Below are 18,784 nucleotides of genomic sequence, written 5' to 3'. Positions count from 1 at the left end.
GGCCTAGTAGCAACCATGGCATACATGAGACTGCCACCACAAGCTGAAGCATACGGAATCTTGGCCATATCAGCCCTGTCACTATCCGACTGTGGGCTGTCCATAGCACTGAGTTTCACATATGGAGGCAAAGGAGTACTAGTCTTCTTCCCCCCGTCCATATTGAACCTCTGCAAAACTTTGCCAATATATTCCTTCTGAGACAAATACAACACATGCTGATTTCTGTCCCGAAGTATCCGCATACCCAAGATGTGATTTGCATCACCCAAATCCTTCATATCAAAGGTTTGATGCAGCCTCTGCTTCAAGGCATCCATCTCTTTACGAGATTTCCCGGCAATCAACATATCATCAACATACAAGATGAGGATCAATAGACTGCCATCCAAAGCTTTCTTGGTGTATAAGCAGTGATCTATGTCACTTCTCCTGAATTTCTGGGATTTCATGAATGTATCAAATTTGTGATACCATTCCCTTGGTGCCTGTTTGAGCCCATAAAGACTCTTTTTCAGCTTGCATACAAGCTTCTCCTTTCCACTCACTGCATAACCCTCTGGCTGCTGCATATATATCTCCTCATGGAGATCACCGTGAAGAAAAGCAGTCTTCACATCCATCTGAATCAAGTCCAGATCATCATGTGCAACCAAAGCTAACACAGCTCTAAGTGTGGTCATTTTGACCATTGGAGAGAAGATCTCATCAAAGTCCACACCATATTCCTGCTTGAAGCCCTTAGCCACTAACCTGGCTTTGTATCTTGGCTTTGCATCTGATGCAACTTTGAGCCTATATACCCACTTGCATGGCAAAACCTTCTTGCCTGCAGGCAAAGGCACCAACTTCCAAGTTCCATTTTTATGGAGAGAATCCATCTCTGACTTCATGGCACGCTCCCATAGAGCTTTGTCTGCCCTCTGTAAAGCCTCTTTATAACATGAGGGCTCCCCACAGTCAGTAAGCATCAAGTAGTCAACCCCTGGAACAAACCTGTCAGGGGCTCTGGAGGGTCTAGTGGACCTCCGTACCCAATGACCATCATTTGCAGGTTGCTGTCCAGCCTACATATCACCCATTGGTGGCTCCTGTTCCATGCCATAAGGCTGAAATATCATGCCCGGTATCTCCTCCAACTGTGGTATATCCATAGGGATATCTTCTGCCATCTCTGGCTGTCCATTTGGACCATTTTCAGCACCATTTAAGGGCTGGTTTTCCTGTTGTAATGGCTGATTTACAGCCCTTTGTTGTTATCCATGATGTCCATCATCATCAAAGATGACTCTGCCAGGCTCCTGTTGCCTTGCAGGCTCCTTATACATGCATGTTTCATCAAAAATGACATCATTGCTGCGTATGATCTTTCTATTCATGGGATCCCAAAGTCTATACCCCATTTCACCTCTGTCACCATATCCTAGGAATATGCATTTGTGAGACTTAGGATCAAGTTTGGTGCGCATTTCCCTGCGTATGTGCACGTACGCAACGCAACCAAACACTCTCAAGTGCTTGTATGACGGAGGCTTCCCTGTCCATACTTCTTCTGGCACTTTCCCACCAAGCCTCGTGTTAGGTGACCTGTTTATAAGGTGAACGGCTGTCATAACAGCTTCAGCCCAAAGAGGTAATGCAGCATGTGACAACATAGAACGGACCTTCTCCTGAATGGTCCTGTTCATCTTCTCTGCTGTCCCGTTTTGTGGAGGATCATAAGGAGTAGAGAGCTCCCTCTTGATGCCTTTAGCATCACAAAAGTCCTGAAACTGTTTGGACATATACTCTCCACCATTGTCGGAACGCAAAGCCTTCAGTGTTTTGCCAGTTTGATTCTCAACAAGAGCAACAAACTTCTCAAACACTGAGAATGTATCACTCTTCAAACGAAGAGGATAAACCCACACCTTACGTGTGGCATCATCAATAAAAGACACAAAGTATTTTGCCCCTCCCAAAGAAACCTGAGGCATCTCACATACATCTGTATGCACAAGCTCTAACTGAGCATCTTTCTGTCCAAGAGCTTTCTTGTGGGGGCACTGTAGTTGCCTACCATATATACAATGCTCACAAAACTGAAAACTTGAAAACTTTAGAGAAGGCAAGTAACCCAAACGAGACAATTGCTCCATTCCCTTGACACTCATGTGTCCCAACCGGCTATGCCACATAGAGATTTCCGGCAGCTCGGTTGCATTTACATTAGCATGGTGACAAACACCTGCATGCATAAAGTAAAGAGTGTCCACCTTAGAGCCTCTGGCAACAACCAGTGAGCCCTTACTAATTTTCCACTTTCCACTACCAAATGTGGTAACATAATCAGCATCATCAAGCTGTCCAGTAGAAAGCAAATTCTTCTTGATCTCAGGCACATGCCTGACATCATGGAGCATAAGCTGTGAGCCATCTGAAAACACAAGCCTCACATCACCTCTGCCAAGTATCTTGCATGCATGGTTATCACCCAAATAAACCACTCCTTCATTGCCAGCAGTGTACCTGACAAACAAGTCTCTGCAACCTGTGACATGAAAGGAGGCACCTGAATCAATGATCCATGAGTGCATACCATGACCACCTGTAAGAAGTGAATGGGCATCAAGTGAAGAAGTAAATAGGACCTCATCCTCACTGCCACCTGCATGTGACACATTGATTTCTTCGATCTTGACTCCACTTTTGCCCTTCGGCTTTACATCTTTGGCTTCATCCTTGTCTTTGTCTTTGCCTTTTCCCTTTTCTTTTTGATCATTTTTCCATTTGTAGCATTGCTTTTTAATGTGTCCCTTTTTGCCACAATAATGGCATTCCAAATCCTTTTTGGAGCGAGACTTGCTCCTTCCCCGTTCTTGGCTTTTTCCCCTTTGCTGGGATCTCCCACGTGCATTCATTGCATTGGACTTTCCAACAGAGTTGTTTTTCCTGTTCATCTCTTCTTGAAGAAGAGCACCCTCAACATCTGCATATGACAGCATAGCATGCGAATTGCTAGTGGCTGTCCTGAATGTGTCCCAACTCTCTGGCAAAGTGCATAACAGAAAAGTGGCTTTGAACTCATCGTCCATTGCCAATTTTTGATTAATAACTTGGCTGACAATACCATTAAACTCATTGAGATGGGCTGTCATAGATGCCCCTTCCTTCATCTGAAGACCTATGAGTTTCTTCAACCAATACACTTTGCTTGAGGCACTTTGTTGGGCATACAAGTCCTGCAATCTCTGCACATTCCCCAAGCTGTCTTTTCTTCACGAATGCTAAAAAGTAATGAGTCTGACACAGACAACATGATAGTAGATCTTGCCAGCTCATCCATATCTTCCCACTCTTCAGCAGTAAGAGAAGCGGGCATTACACCCCTTTCTTTGATAGGCTTGTGCTGCTTTTTCTGGAGCAACACATTGTAGCACTGGGTTTGCCAAATATCATAATTATGCGAGCCTTCAAGCTTCTTGATGTGAAGCAATGAAGAGCTCTCACCTGTGGTTGCCATAGCAAAATGGAACCTGTCAATGCCTGACTCCCTGCAAATGTGCAAACACTGCACCAAAAGCACACAAAGTGTTCACAGTTATTCTCCCAAGCTTTATCTCCCACTGCGGAAGCAAGAATGCAACTTTTCTCCCACTTTTTGTGATGAAAACACCAAAATCTGGTTGCTGCAGATTTTGGACAGCACCTTAAATGTGCTCTTTTTGCCCTTCCAAAGTACTGTACAGCAGTACCAAGTGCTCACCAATGATGTACCAAACCTGTCCCGGCAAGTTCAGCAGCTGAAATTGAACCTTTTGGTCACTCAAAACAATGTACAGCCATGCCAAAACATGCACAAAGATGTGCCAAATCTGTACCAGCAGGTACAGTAGCAATAAATGCTCTCCTGGCTGTCCAAATGAGTGAAAATCAGACTTTTACAGTCCCGAACACTGCATACAACAGTCCCGAACAGAAATTGGGCAAAAGCCCCTTGACTGCAAGCTGATTTTTGAGGATTCAAGGCATAAATGTCTTGCCTGCTGCTTTGCCAAGCTCAACAAGCATACAAACTTGAAAAGCCCCTTGATTTGAGATCAATTTCTGATCATACATGGTACATTGACGCACACGAAGGCATCCAGAGTGTTCACGATGCTTCCCCCTGGCCACATATACATCCAATACATGAAAGCCCCTTGATTTACAGGCACATTGAGTGCTTGTAAGGCATCAACACATTATCCACAGCATCAAATGCGATTGCCTGCATGCAAATCAACCAAATCGGCACAAAAGCCCCTTGATTTGCACTGCAATTTGCTGCAATTTTGCCCAAATGTGCGATTTTTTACATCATACAGCATGTATGAGTGCTTAATTGCACAATTACATCAAAAGCCCCAAATTTTGACATCCAATTTCCTGCAAATTGATCCTGATTGTGACCAATGTCACCCAATTTTGCCAATTTTGCTCAAAAATTGAGCAATTGGGCACCTGTACCTGCTCAATTGATTACTGTACTTGCTGAATTGCAAATCCCAAAAAAAAAATTGAAGCAGAATACCTTGTAATTTTCTGATTTACTCTGATTTGCAGGCGGGTTGATGAATTTGGTGCTGCTGCAGAAAGATTGATGCTATTGGAGGGCTCTTCAGGCGTGCTGCAGAATTCGTGTGCTGCTTTGTTGAGAGAGACCAGCTGCTGGGCAGGGTGGCTGCACCTGGCTGACTCCCACGACCAGCCCTCCACGCTCAACACCCGGTGGCTGTAGGCACGTTGCTTTGCAGGCGCTGGCTGCGCCTAGTGCTGCTGCTGCTGCTGCTGCTGCGGGCGCTGCTGCTCTGGCTGTGCTGGCTGCATGGCAGCCCAGTTGTGGCAGTGAAGCAGGTGCGCTGCCCGTGAATGTGCTGTTGACGGGCGCCCCCCTTCGCTAATGGCCAGGCGCTGTTCACGATGTCACGGTTGCGTGATGATTGAAGCCGACTGCAATAGCCAGCGTCTTCGCCCAACGCTCACGCCTGCGTGTACCAGCCGACGACTAACGCCCAGTTGCCTTCGCTTACGTTTCGCCTGATTGCTGCCTTGCGTGTGTTTACGCCATCGCTCCCAGCTGCAATCGCCTATGGCTCAACGCCCGTCAGCCTTCGTTCCACGGATCCAGCGCTACAAGGCGTTGGCAGGCAGCACCCCTTGCGTCAATGTTGACGAGGCTCCTTGCCCTTTAGTGCTTAGCGATAGCTCCTAGCAAGAGCAGACGAACAAGCAGAGGCACCACTAGCTCTGATACCAGTTGATGGGGAGAAACAGTTAGGGTTAGGTCATGTGGGAGACATACACAGAGAAGCAACAAGGGAGAGAGAGAGTGAGAGAGTTGTGGGGATAAGTCAACTCATCAAGTATGAGTGTGTGACTCCCCTATCACACATGTATATTGCACTAGTACACATAGTGCACTTAGTACATTAAAAGTACTAAGTGTACTATGTACTATAACTTATGGGCTTGTACACACTATAAGGGTGGGCATTATGCCTTTACCCCAACAGCATCCCCCCTGCATGAAGATGAGTAGGTGCACACCTCCAAGTCCCTAAAATACATGGGCTCAGGCTGCATATAAGGAATTCCCTATGCTTGTGCAGGCTTTCTTGAATGACTCGCTCTCTTTCCATGACCATGAAGGTCAAGAATCAAGAAAATGCAGGCATATGGAAGGCAACCCCAGTCTATGCTCCCTAAGTTCTTTCAGAAGGCAATGTAAGACAACTGATTCACCAACTGATTCACCAATGTAAGATAACTGATTCACCAACTTGTATTTGAGAGATTATGGGGTCAACCAGGGCAGAATTGCCAATGCTTAAAAGTCAAGACAAAATGGTTGTTTGGAGCTTCTAGAACATACCAAACAGTATGGGTTAGAAATGAGTTCCGAACACCTTTGTGTTTACAGGCCAAGGGATAAGGGGTTGATGAGTATAAGTGGAAGGTCTATTTGAAGGAAAGAATTTTGGAAACTTTAAATTGATGGAGTTTAAAAAATATCGATCATGTATCTTACGCGCTCAATGCACCACCACCCTTTGCATGACCATCCATCTTGGTGATTATCACAGCACCAACAGGTACACTCAGCTTGAATGCTTGAGCTTGGTCGAATGCTGCTTGTCCAATACTACTGTCCATGACAAAAATGATCAAATCTGGATTCTGCAAAAATCCCATCCCCAGACAAAGAAGTGAGCACCAATAATTCTTCAACCTTTTTTTGAAACTTGATAGCAGACAGAGAGACAATAAGTATTACCGCCACTTCAGAGACTTGTCGCATTTCTTCAAACAAAGAAGCCTCCTGTTTGTGCCTTCCACTTGTGTCCACAATGATGAGGTCCGAGTTTTCCTTCTTGAACTTCTCCACTCCTGTTTGGGCTATTGCAACAGGATCTGTCTCCGTATAGCTGCAACATATATGATCCAATTTAAATCCTCCATTTCACCAGAAAACAAAGCTATGCATAGGGTTTCAACTTGATAGTACTCCTCAGGCTGGGAAGAAGCGTTTTGACAGAGGCAGGGGAAGAGGGAGGGGGGGAACTCCATATTGAGAAGGCCACAAACCTTCCAAAATAAGGGATGTTAGCTTTAGTTGCATTTTGCTTGAGCTGATCAAATGCACCAGCTCTGAATGTATCAGCACAGACAAGACTTGGCTTGAAACCCTTCTTCTGATAGTAGTGAGCATACTTTGTGCATGTTGTCGTCTTACCAGAACCTGTTTCATCATATTACAATGATGCACATAATTAAAGCGAGCAGAGCTTATGGCAAACTAAATTTTGGAAGACCTAGAATTTCAAATGAATGGGCATAGGCGTCAAATACTTGCCTTGTAATCCCACAAACATCACCACACATGGCTTCCCTTTTTTGGGAGTGTATGCAGGCTTGCCAGGATCAAGCAACCCACACAGCTCATTAAACACAGCCTGCATTTGAAATTCAAGAATTAGGAATCAAAACAATCACAAGCATGAAAAAAAAAATCCAGAAACTTGCCTGATTCATTGATGCAAACATCGCTTGACATCTCCTTTGCAGCCCTACCTATGCTATGGGCTAGGGCTATCATACCGAAATGTGAGCCTGGAAAGACAGATGGCCTTGGCCCTTGAAAGAGCTTGTCAATACACTAGGGGTTGCATGCCTAGGAAAGAGAGTATTGCCCTGAGAACAATGCACTCGTCAACCACTCAGTTTTCTAAAGATAGTTCGCAATTTTGGTCTGAAACAGACCCATACAATTCTCTCTAAAATTGACTCTCTCATCTCTGATTTAGACTGCACTTTCCTAGCAATAGGCAAGCCTATGACTTTATTGTTGAGAATGATACGAGACTTGATGGAATTTCATGAGATTTGGATCAAGTCGATTTCATTTTGGCTCACATACTTAGGTATGGGAGTTGTAGTCACGATGCCACCAAAAATGAAAAGACCCTAAATTCCACACAACAAAAAAGACAGCCCCCATCTATGCAAAATGAGCTGGAACATTCGATAGGAGCATAAGCAAGTAGACCCATACCATGGTCAAGCAAATTTTGGATCATAAATACTTCCAGCCAGCTTTGCCATACGGCCCTCCATGTTCTAAAGTAAGAGCCAAGATCAAGCTCACAACATAGAAGGATCAATGTAACATGCAGCAGAATTATGCATAATGAAGGATCCTGTCACACAAAGTCTCACACCGCCTTCTTTATCCTGAGTTTCGCGAGTCTTTAGCAATCCACTTCATCACTTCAAACTTTAAGAGATGAGAGAGAGAGAGAGAGAGAGAGAGAGAGAGAGAGAGATCCGTACACCTTATTAGTGTTGGGGTAAAGGCGTTATGCCCACCCTTATAGTGTGTACAAGCCCATAAGTTATAGTACATAGTACACTTAGTACTTTTAATGTACTAAGTGCACTATGTGTACTAGTGCAATATACATGTGTGATAGGGGAGTCACACACTCATGCCTCATGAGTTGACTTATCCCCACAACTCTCTCTCTCTCTCCCTTGCTTCTCTGTGTATGTCTCCCATGAATGAACTCTAACCCTAATTGCTGTTTTCTCCTCATCAACTGGTATCAGAGCCCTGGAGCAGTCGTACTGGTCGTGCTGAATTCTGATCTGAGGGTTGCCTTCTTCTTCTTTTTTTTTTGGTCGCCTTTCTCTGCCCAACCAACCAGCGTGGGCTGCCCAACAGCCACGAGGTCTGGCCAAGCTTGGCGCTAGAGGGAGGGCCATCGCTGGTGAGAAGCGTCAACATAATTAGGCGAAGCTAGGCGAAGACAAGGCGTGTAGCGCTGGGCGAAACTGAAGCGCCTGGCGTTGAGCGAACAAGCGCTGGGCGTAGATACGCTAGGCGAAAGCAGCCATTGGCGAAGGTCAGCCCACACAAGGCGAAGTCGACAGCAAAGGCGGAAGCGCACAGCTGCCAGCGTAAACGTGGGCGACGTCAGGAGAGTCTTTGTTTCCATCGTCACCAACTCGATAGCGTAACTCGTCTTACGTGGGCTACAAGGCGCTGCAGTGCAAGCTATTATACCGCCATCTCTGTCACGGCTTCTGCTCACGCTTCCATACGTGATCGGCAAAAGCCCCTTCCTTCCCATGGTTTGTCCTGCTTCCCAACGGTTAAACTCATCTGAGTCATGAGCTAGAAGGAAGAGAAGGTTCTCGTCAGTGATATCAGAGAAGCTACGAAGCAGAGAAGAATCCTTCAAGACCGCTGGGCTGGAGTCGCAGAGCTGAATGAAAGCCTTCAGCGGCGCGATCTTGCCTGCAACACCTTCGAGCAGGGATCCTCAAGCTTTAGCAGTGTAGTCGGTCTGCATCAATACAGCACCAGCATATTCATCACGCCCCCCCCCCTCCTGCAACAGAAATCAACCTGCAAATCAGAGAAATTCAGAATTTCATAGGTACTTGCCTTTAATTTTTGCGAATTTCTTATCAATTAAATCAATTGAGCAGGTACAAGTGCCCAATTGCTCAATTTTTGAGCAAAATTGGCAAAATTGGGTGACATTGGTCACAATCAGGATAAATTTGCAGGAAATTGGTCAAATCAGGATCAATTTGCAAGAAATTGGATGTCGAAATTTGGGGCTTTTGATGTAATTGTGCAATTAAGCACTCATACATGCTGTATGATGTGAAAAATCGCACATTTGGACAAAATTGCAGCAAATTGCAGTGCAAATCAAGGGGCTTTTGTGCCGATTTGGTCGATTTGCATGCAGGCAATCGCATTTGATGCTGTGGATAATGTGCTGATGCCTTACAAGCACTCAATGTGCCTGTAAATCAAGGGGCTTTCATGTATTTGATGTATATCTGGCCAGGGGGAAGCATCGTGAACACTCTGGATGCCTTCATGTGCGCCAATGTACCATGTATGATCAGCAATTGATCTTAAATCAAGGGGCTTTTCAAGTTTGTATGCTTGTTGAGCTTGGCAAAGCAGCAGGCAAGACATTTATGCCTTGAATCCTCAAAAATCAGCTTGCAGTCAAGGGGCTTTTGCCCAATTTCTGTTCGGGACTGTTTTATGCATTGTTCGGGACTGTAAAAGTCTGATTTTTACTCGTTTGGACAGCCAGGAGAGCATTTATTGCTATTGTACCTGCTGGTACAGATTTGGCACAGCTTTGTGCATGTTTTGGCATGGCTGTACACTGTTTTGAGTGACCAAAAGGTTCAATTTCAGCTGCTGTACTTGCCGGGACAGGTTTGGTACATCATTGGTGAGCACTTGGTACTGCTGTACAGTACTTTGGAAGGGCAAAAGAGCACGTTTAAGGTGCTGTCCAAAATCTGCAGCAACCAGATTTTGGTGTTTTCATCACATAAAGTGGGAGAAAAGTTGCATTTGTGCTTCCGCAGTGGGAGATAAAGCTTGGGAGAACATTTGTGAGCACTTTGTGTGCTTTGGGTGCAGTGTTTGCACATCTTTTGGTGCAGTGTTTGCACATCTTTTGGTGCAGTGTTTGCACATTTGCAGGGAGTCAGGCATTGACAGGTTGCATTTTGCTATGGCAACCACAACTGAGAGCTCTTCATTGCTTCACATCAAGAAGCTTGAAGGCTCGCATAATTATGATATTTGGCAAACCCAGTGCTACAATGTGTTGCTTCAGAAAAAGCAGCACAAGCCTATCAAAGAAAGGGGTGTAATGCCCGCTTCTCTTACTGCTGAAGAGTGGGAAGATATGGATGAGCTGGCAAGATCTACTATCATGTTGTCTGTGTCAGACTCATTACTTTTCAGCATTCGTGAAGAGAAGACAGCTTGGGGAATGTGGCAGGACTTGTATGCCCAACAAAGTGCCTCAAGCAAAGTGTATTGGTTGAAGAAACTCATAGGCCTTCAGATGAAGGAAGGGGCTTCTATGACAGCCCATCTAAATGAGTTTAATGGTATTGTCAGCCAGGTCATCAATCAAAAGTTGGCAATGGACGATGAGTTCAAAGCCACTTTTTTGTTATGCACTTTGCCAGAGAGTTGGGACACATTCAGGACAGCCACTAGCAATTCGCATGCTATGCTGTCATATGCAGATGTTGAGGGTGCTCTTCTTAAAGAAGAGATGAACAGAAAAAACAACTCTGTTGGAAAGTCCAATGCAATGAATGCACGTGGGAGATCCCAGCAAAGGGGGAAAAGCCAAGAAAGGGGAAGGAGCAAGTCTCGCTCCAAAAAGGATTTGGAATGCCATTATTGTGGCAAAAAGGGACACATCAAAAAGCAATGCTACAAATGGAAAAATGATCAAAAGGAAAAGGGAAAAGGCAAAGACAAAGAGAAGGATGAAGCCAAAGATGTAAAGCCAAAGGGCAAAAGTGGAGTCAAGATCGAAGAAATCAATGTGTCACATGCAGGTGGCAGTGAGGATGAGGTCCTATTTACTTCTTCACTTGATGCCCATTCACTTCTTACAGGTGGTCATGGTATGCACTCATGGATCATTGATTCAGGTGCCTCCTTTCATGTCACAGGTTGCAGAGACCTGTTTGTCAGGTACACTGCTGGCAATGAAGGAGTGGTTTATTTGGGTGATAACCATGCATGCAAAATTCTTGGCAGAGGTGATGTGAGGCTTGTATTTTCAGATGGCTCACAGCTTATGCTCCATGATGTCAGGCATGTGCCTGAGATCAAGAAGAATCTGCTTTCTACTGGACAGCTTGATGATGCTGATTATGTTACCACATTTGGTAGTGGAAAGTGGAAGATTAGTAAGGGCTCACTGGTTGTTGCCAGAGGCTCTAAGGTGGACACTCTTTATTTCATGCATGCAGGTGTATGTCACCATGCTAATGTAAATGCAACCGAGCTGCCGGAAATTTCTATGTGGCATAGCCGGTTGGGACACATGAGTGTCAAGGGAATGGAGCAATTGTCTCGTTTGGGTTACTTGCCTTCTCTAAAGTTTTCAAGTTTTCAGTTTTGTGAGCATTGTATATATGGTAGGCAACTACAGTGCCCCCACAAGAAAGCTCTTGGACAGAAAGATGCTCAATTAGAGCTTGTGCATACAGATGTATGTGAGATGCCTCAGCTTTCTTTGGGAGGGGCAAAATATTTTGTGTCTTGACTCTTTTATAGATGATGCCACACGCAAGGTGTGGGTTTATCCTCTTCGTTTGAAGAGTGATACATTCTCAGTGTTTGAGAAGTTTGTTGCTCTTGTTGAGAATCAAACTGGCAAAACACTGAAAGCTTTGCGTTCCGACAATGGTGGAGAGTACATGTCCAAACAGTTTCAGGACTTTTGTGATGCTAAAGGCATCAAGAGGGAGCTCTCTACTCCTTATGATCCTCCACAAAACGGAACAGCAGAGAGGATGAACAGGACCATACAGGAGAAGGTCCGTTCTATGTTGTCACATGCTGCATTACCTCATGGTTTTTGGGCTGAAGCTGTTATGACAGCCGTTCACCTTATAAACAGGTCACCTAACACGAGGCTTGGTGGGAAAGTGCCAAAAGAAGTATGGACAGGGAAGCCTCCGTCATACAAGCACTTGAGAGTGTTTGGTTGCGTTGCGTACGTGCACATACGCAGGGAAATGCGCACCAAACTTGATCCTAAGTCTCACAAATGCATATTCCTAGGATATGGTGACAGAGGTGAAATGGGGTATAGACTTTGGGATCCCATGAATAGAAAGATCATACGCAGCAATGATGTCATTTTTGATGAAACATGCATGTATAAGGAGCCTGCAAGGCAACAGGAGCCTGGCAGAGTCATCTTTGATGATGATGGACATCATGGACAACAACCAAGGGCTGTAAATCAGCCATTACAGCAGGAAAACCATCCAATGAAATGTAGAAAGGCTGCAAATCTAAGGCTGAGAGAAGGGGCTGATTGGGACTGTTCTAGGCTGTGTGTATATGCTGAAAATGAATGAATGAATGCATTTTACCTTCACCGGTAGGGCTGTAGCAAAACGATGATATGTATGAATGGTGAAAATTGTATGTATTCTGAAAACGCAAGGTACTGAAGTGCTTCTACGGGCTGAATGTTGTCGATGCTGCGTTTTGATGATGAAGGACTGAATGCTTCATGCGTTGATGCTCCTTGTCCTAAAGGGAAATGCTCCACTCCGATGAGTTATGAGATGGAATAAATGATGCAAGGCTGAGCTATTTACTCACAACCAGCAATAAGCCAGTCAGCTAGGTAACCAGCAGTCGGCCAGTGCTACATAGCAGGTCGGGCAGCGAAGGGATCAGTCAGCCAGCATTTGATACAGCCGACAGTCCTCCCACACTCAGAAAAATGGGAAAAAATACATGGAAAGTGAGGAAAAATGGGGGAACACCAAAACTGGGCGGACACACCCACAACAGAGGCCCTGGTGTAACGTACAAACAGGAGATGGCTGCTAACAAGATCATCCTTAACCAAATTGTCTGATCTGCCAACTGAGGAACTGAAGAAGAAGATGAGACGGCTGTTATCAATGAGAGAGAAGCTATCTGACCATAAATCACTGCTCCTTCCGCTCCCTTGCAGATAGCTCGTCAGGCCTAGAGATGAGAAATCATAGGAATGCCAAGAATGCTCCTATCCCCACGAATCATGGCAACCTCATGAAAACCTTTAGAGATAATAAAGGTGTCCTGTCCCCAATTGGAAATAGGTTCATACTGACGAAACCACTAGATTCCTAAGATCATATCACACCCCAAAAGAGGAGAGAGAATGAAATCTCGCTGGAATGAGGCCTTTTGAACTTGAAAAGAAAACTGTTGTGCTCGTTGAGATATGTGGGTGCAAAGACTAGGTGTAAACCCGTCCACCTCCAAAGGATAGGGCACTATGGTACAGCTCATGTTGGTAGCCAACTGGAGAGAGATGGGGTCCTCAGAACTGCCCATGTCAAAAAGGACTATGAAATGGCGGCCCTTGGCAGAGCCATAAGCTCAGATCAGGCTTTTCTGTGTGGTTGTAGTCTCACCCTCCTGCTTAGCATCAAGCACCACGGATGGCATGGGATGCATAGAAGGTAAGAGCTGAACTGAATTGGTGGTAAGTAGGCGGTTCTAGAGGAGCGGGAGATTCTGCGGCAACTATGGCACAAGGCTCTTTGGAGGCTTGCTCCACTTGCCATTTTTGACAATCCTTCTTACCATGCCCAATGGTATGACAAAAAAAAACATATGTTGTCTGACTGGTACTTCCTTTGCTCCTCTAGAGAAAGATATCCTCTAGTGGGGGGGTTTCTTACGCTTGGGTTCCTTACCCCCTGAACTAGAGCTAGGAATGTTGTCTGTCTTAGCATCTTTAGAGGACGTAGTATCCTTCCCCGGTTGGGGTTTGGTACTAGACTACGGTTGTTTAGGCTTGCCTCCATTCATTCTCATTTCTTCATTTTGAGCGAGACTCAAAAGCACGGTCATGTGTTGGGTTCAAAGTTACGACCTGTGAACCGGATGTTAGGATCTAATCCACGAATGAATTGAACCATCTTAGATAACCCTAACTGTTGTGCTAAAGTTATAGCCTTACTGAAAAACTGAAGCATGGGTGACCCGATCTATTTGAGTCTATAGAACTCATCTGCCAAGTTGGTCAAATAATGAGGAGGGAGAAATCTAATCTTAAGGTCATGAACAAAGGTATCCCAGCAAAAAGTTTGGACACCTGTGATGTGGTCTGCATGGATACTACTAGACCAATGTCGCCACCAAGTGACTGCCTCACCCGCAAGGTGGAGAGCTGCTACGTGGACTTTGTCTTGAGGATCTATTAGCTTTGCCAATGGAAAATAAGCATTAAACTGATGAATAAATTGATTGACAGCTAAATTATCACACTTACCATCATACTTACTAAATTCGGTTGAGTTCAGATGACGATTGTCGATGTTGCCGGATTCTAACTGTTGGCACCTATGGGTGGGAAAACTGAAGAGAGATGCTAATACTTCAAATGTATGGCCTCCTTTTCCCTCTGGTGTTCGAGTAACATGCGCTTGTCAGAATATGCAGCAGAAATGATAACCAAACTTGGATAGACAAGAGCAAGTAGAATGCAGAAAATAGACAGCACAAGAAACACAGAGAGATAGGTGTGTAAACTCTTCTCTATACACAAGATCCCGCAAAAGATGAGGAAGTGGTGGGGGCATGGGACCTATTTATATGCTCCATGTGAGCAGTCGGCCAGCACTGATGGGCCTCCACGGCTGCATGAGCAGTCGGCCAGCAATAAAAAGGTCCACGACTGCATACTGTTAGAAGTCATCTCCTGTCTATTTGTATACACCAGGGCCTCTGTTGTGGGTGTGCCCGCCCGTATATCATTTTTCCACACTCCCCGTATTTTTTCCCTATTTTTCCCATTTTTTTCTAGTGGCTGGAGGGCTGCCAGTTGATGCCAGGAGCACTCTGAAGCTGGCCGACTGCATCTGTATCAGTCGTGGGCTGTAGGAGTGCTGGCCGACTTGTTCTCTCTAGGCGTGGGGCATCTGGAGCTGGCCGACTGCTATTTTCAGCAGTCGTGGGATTTTACTCAGTCGTGGGCACTTTCTAGAGCTGGCCGACTGCCCTCATGGGTTTGTATATATTGCCCCTCATCCTCCTCCACTTTCTCATTCAGTATTTCCGGGATCTTGTGTATAGAGAAGAGTTTACACACATCTCTCTGTGTTTCTTGTGCTGATTATTTTCTGCAGTCTACTTGCTCTTGTCTACCCAAGTTTGGATATCATTTCCGCTGCATATTCTGACATGGTATCAGAGCCCTAGGCTCTAGGAGATGTTGGGCGTTTTTTCTGAGCAAGAGGGGGAGCAACAGGTTGCTGATCGGTGGACTGTTTCGGGCTGAACGGGAAGTGAAGGTGCAAGAGGAAGGCGGGCAAAGGGGCTGGACAGCCACTTGCATATTTTCTGATTTTCTGATTTTTCCCACCCACCCACCCTTTCAGGTTACTCTCCGAGATGGCGGATTTACTCGAGATGGCAGAGAAGCACGTGAAGATTCAGTTCTGGAGTCATATGATCTTGCTGATTTTATTATCAAAGGGGTGCCAAGGCCGGAAGCTGAGGAAGGGGAGTTATTATCGACGAGGAAGGACCGAGAGGCACAGGCATAAATGTGGGACCGTGTCAACGCCAGGGTCCGGTCGTTTATATTCCTCAATTGCACACCACAGGTGATCAACCATGTGAAGCACATGACGCTGGCGAGAGGCATATGGGAGCACTTGGCTTCTTTGTACAACAGGGTGTCACCCATGAAGCGGATATCCTTGGAAGTGCAGATGCGGGTTATGAACCCTGCAAAGTCTTCGACGATGCGGGAACACATTAACAAGCTGCAGGCCCTTCAGCAGCAGGAAGTCCTTCAAGCTGGGAAAGAGATATCATCTGAAGATATGGCCATCACGTTACTTTCCCACTTGCCTGGTCAGTATTCTGCTTTCTATTCCTCGTTGATCACTAGTGGCAGGCTCAGCACCATTACTTGGGAGGAGCTTGTGCCAATGGTCCTCGACCAGGAGGAACGTTTCACGAACCCTCCTCACGGCGGAGGTTCGGAGGCCTTAACTGGCCAACGGTCGAAAGGCCGTAATACCAACAAGGGCAAAGGGAAGGCTTCACCGGAGAAGTCTTCCGAGAAGAAGCCTGATCCAGAACGAGAGAAGCTGAAGGCCGAAAGATCGTGTAATGATTGTGGCGAGAAAGGCCACTACTGGAGGAAGTGTCCTAAGCAGACAGGGAAGAGTGCTGATTCCTCAGCCTCAGCTGCGAAGACTCCGGTATTTGTGCATTTGGAGATGGTGGACTCCGATGATTCATCGTCTTCGAGCGAGGAGGCAGTTGGCTTCACCGCAAAGGATACTCGGGAATGGATTCTCGACAGTGGTGCTTCCAGGCACATGACTCCATCCCGTGACTTCTTCCTGGATCTGAAACGGCAGTCAGGTCGTATCTTTATTGGCAATAACTCCACTATTCCGATTCATAGTGAGGGCCGGATGGAGATCATTCCCGACGGCAAGGGGAGCAAGCATGCTTCCCGTGTTCTTTATGTCCCTGCTCTGGGCTTTCATCTTTTGTCAGTGCATGAGGTATGCAAGACTAGCTTTCGGGTGGAATTTGAGGAGCATTCAGTTGCTCTAAGGGACCGTGAGACAGGCAAAGTTGTTTGGGAAGGCGGTGTGGAGAACGACATCTACAAGCTCTCTGTACTCTCCTCACTGACAGGGTCTCAGGTCGGAGATTTGTGGCACTTTCGTTTTGGCCACTTAAATGTGGATGCTTTGCGGCGCACCTTCCGGGACCAGATGGTGGTTGGCTTACCAGATGTTGGTAGTAGGCAAGGACGCTGCAGTTCTTGCATACGTGGTAAGCAGCACAGGGAATCCTTTCCGAAGCAGGCTTCCAGGCGGGCTTCGAAACCTTTGGAGTTGATTCACACTGACTTGTGTGGACCACAGCAGATACCATCCTTGGGAGGATCTCTCTACTTCATGCTGCTTGTTGATGATTGTACCAGATTCACGTGGATCTACTTTCTTTCACAGAAGGACCAGGCTTTTGCTCGGTTCAAGGATTGGCACGTGATGGTGGAGAAAGAGTCTGGATTTCAGGTCAAGACTCTCAGGGCTGACAAAGGAGGGGAATTCTCCTCGACTGTATTCTTTCGGTTTTGTGCAGATCATGGCATCAAGAGGGAATTGGCCAATACCGGATCGCCTTCGGAGAATGGAGTTGTTGAACGTAAGAACAGGACTGTGGTGGAGATGGCGAGGACTATGCTGGAGCATCGTGATCTTCCTCGTCCACTTTGGGGTGAGGCTGTGGCAACAGCTGTCCATACCATTAACCGCTCTCCGACGACTTCTGTACCCCATATGACTCCATTTGAGGCATATTTTGGCAGGAAACCCGATGTCTCGCACTTCCGTGTCTTTGGGAGTGACGCGTATGTACATATTCCGAAGAAGCAGAGGGGGAAGCTTGACTCCAAGTCCCGCAAGCTGGTATTTGTGGGGTATAACTCTCTTTCCAAGGGATACAGGTTGTATGATCCAGAGAGGAACGAGATTGTTGTCAGCCGGGATGTGGTCTTTGACGAGCATGTTCCAGCATCCACTGTCGAGGAGCCGCCACTTCTTGGAGATTCAGAGTCTGATGATGATTCCCAGTCTACCACTCCAGTTGATCCACCTCAGTCATCACAGGAGGTTGAGCCCGCAGCTGGAGTTGAGCCCCCGCGATCACAGGAGGCTCCACGATCTGTTCGAGTACCTAGGTGGTTGTTAGACACCCTTCGGGAGTCAGGTGTCACGGAGCTACCCTCCGAGTGGACCACAGAGGACGGCCCTCGAAGATCACATCGAGTTCGAGATAAAAGCAACACGGCGGAGCTTCTTCAGGTGAACTATGCTCTTATGTCTCGTATCATGCGGGATAAAGAGCCCACTTCCGTAAAGGAAGCCCTTTCACAGGATACTTGGAGGGAAGCCATGCAGGTGGAACCTGACGCCATCGAGAAGAACAACACTTGGGAGTTGGTACCGAGGCCGTCGAAGCGGTCAGTCATTGGTGTCAAATGGGTCTTTAAGACCAAGTACGCGGCTGATGGGTCGGTGGACAAACACAAAGCCAGGCTCGTGGCTAAGGGTTATGCTCAGCGGCCAGGCATCGACTACGAGGATACCTTTGCACCGACAGCGCGGATGACCACGATTCGGACCATTCTTGCCCTTGCTTCTTCTCAGAGGTGGCCCGTGTACCAGATGGATGTAAAATCGGCGTTCCTTAATGGTGACCTGCAGGAGGAGGTGTACGTTGAGCAGCCTCCAGGCTTTATTGTTCCAGGATCGGAAGGAATGGTTTACAGGTTACGTAAGGCCTTGTATGGTCTTAAGCAGGCTCCAAGGGCTTGGAATCAGAAGATTGATTCCTTCTTTATTCGGACTGGATTCCAGAGATCGGTTGCAGATCCGAACCTGTATCTCTTTCGGGAACGCGGCATGGTCACACTCATCATCCTTTATGTGGATGATCTCATTCTCACCGGCGGTCATGTGGAGCACATTGGAGTGATGAAGGCTGCCTTGTCAAAGGAGTTTGAGATGACCGACTTAGGCTTACTCCACTTCTTCTTGGGATTGGAGATCTGGCAGACCCAGAGGGGGTTTTTCGTCTCTCAGCAGCAGTATGTTCATGAGTTCCTTGAGGCCTTTGGGATGGAGAACTGCAAGCCTATTACTT

The 18,784-nt window shown here is 46.4% G+C and overlaps 1 protein-coding gene across 2 annotated transcripts in view; it reads right to left on the bottom strand.

Annotated features, from left to right (window-relative positions):
- LOC147610230 (signal recognition particle subunit SRP54 2-like) overlaps positions 1–18,784 on the bottom strand; it is a 49,737-nt gene that overhangs the window by 2,967 nt on the left and 27,986 nt on the right. Inside the window, exons 1-5 of one of the 2 annotated variants that reach the window (XM_086786169.1) lie at positions 7,045–7,168; positions 6,875–6,974; positions 6,607–6,760; positions 6,296–6,446; positions 6,050–6,198 (exon numbers count right to left, since the gene is read on the bottom strand). In XM_086786169.1, coding sequence (XP_086642295.1) covers positions 6,050–6,198; positions 6,296–6,446; positions 6,607–6,760; positions 6,875–6,974; positions 7,045–7,065 — 575 coding nt within the window. In that variant the 5' untranslated portion in view covers positions 7,066–7,168. Of the gene's footprint in view, positions 1–6,049; positions 6,199–6,295; positions 6,447–6,606; positions 6,761–6,874; positions 6,975–7,044; positions 7,169–18,784 lie in introns of those variants that run through there. The other variant, XM_086786168.1, reaches the window with a different exon arrangement.

This window comes from Cibotium barometz, chromosome 49 (assembly GCF_041138505.1).
Source record: "Cibotium barometz isolate CiBa-2024 chromosome 49, ASM4113850v1, whole genome shotgun sequence".
Taxonomy (NCBI): domain Eukaryota; kingdom Viridiplantae; phylum Streptophyta; class Polypodiopsida; order Cyatheales; family Cibotiaceae; genus Cibotium; species Cibotium barometz.
Note: the sequence above shows the minus strand (reverse complement) of the source record. Positions and strands in the feature narration are given on the sequence as shown.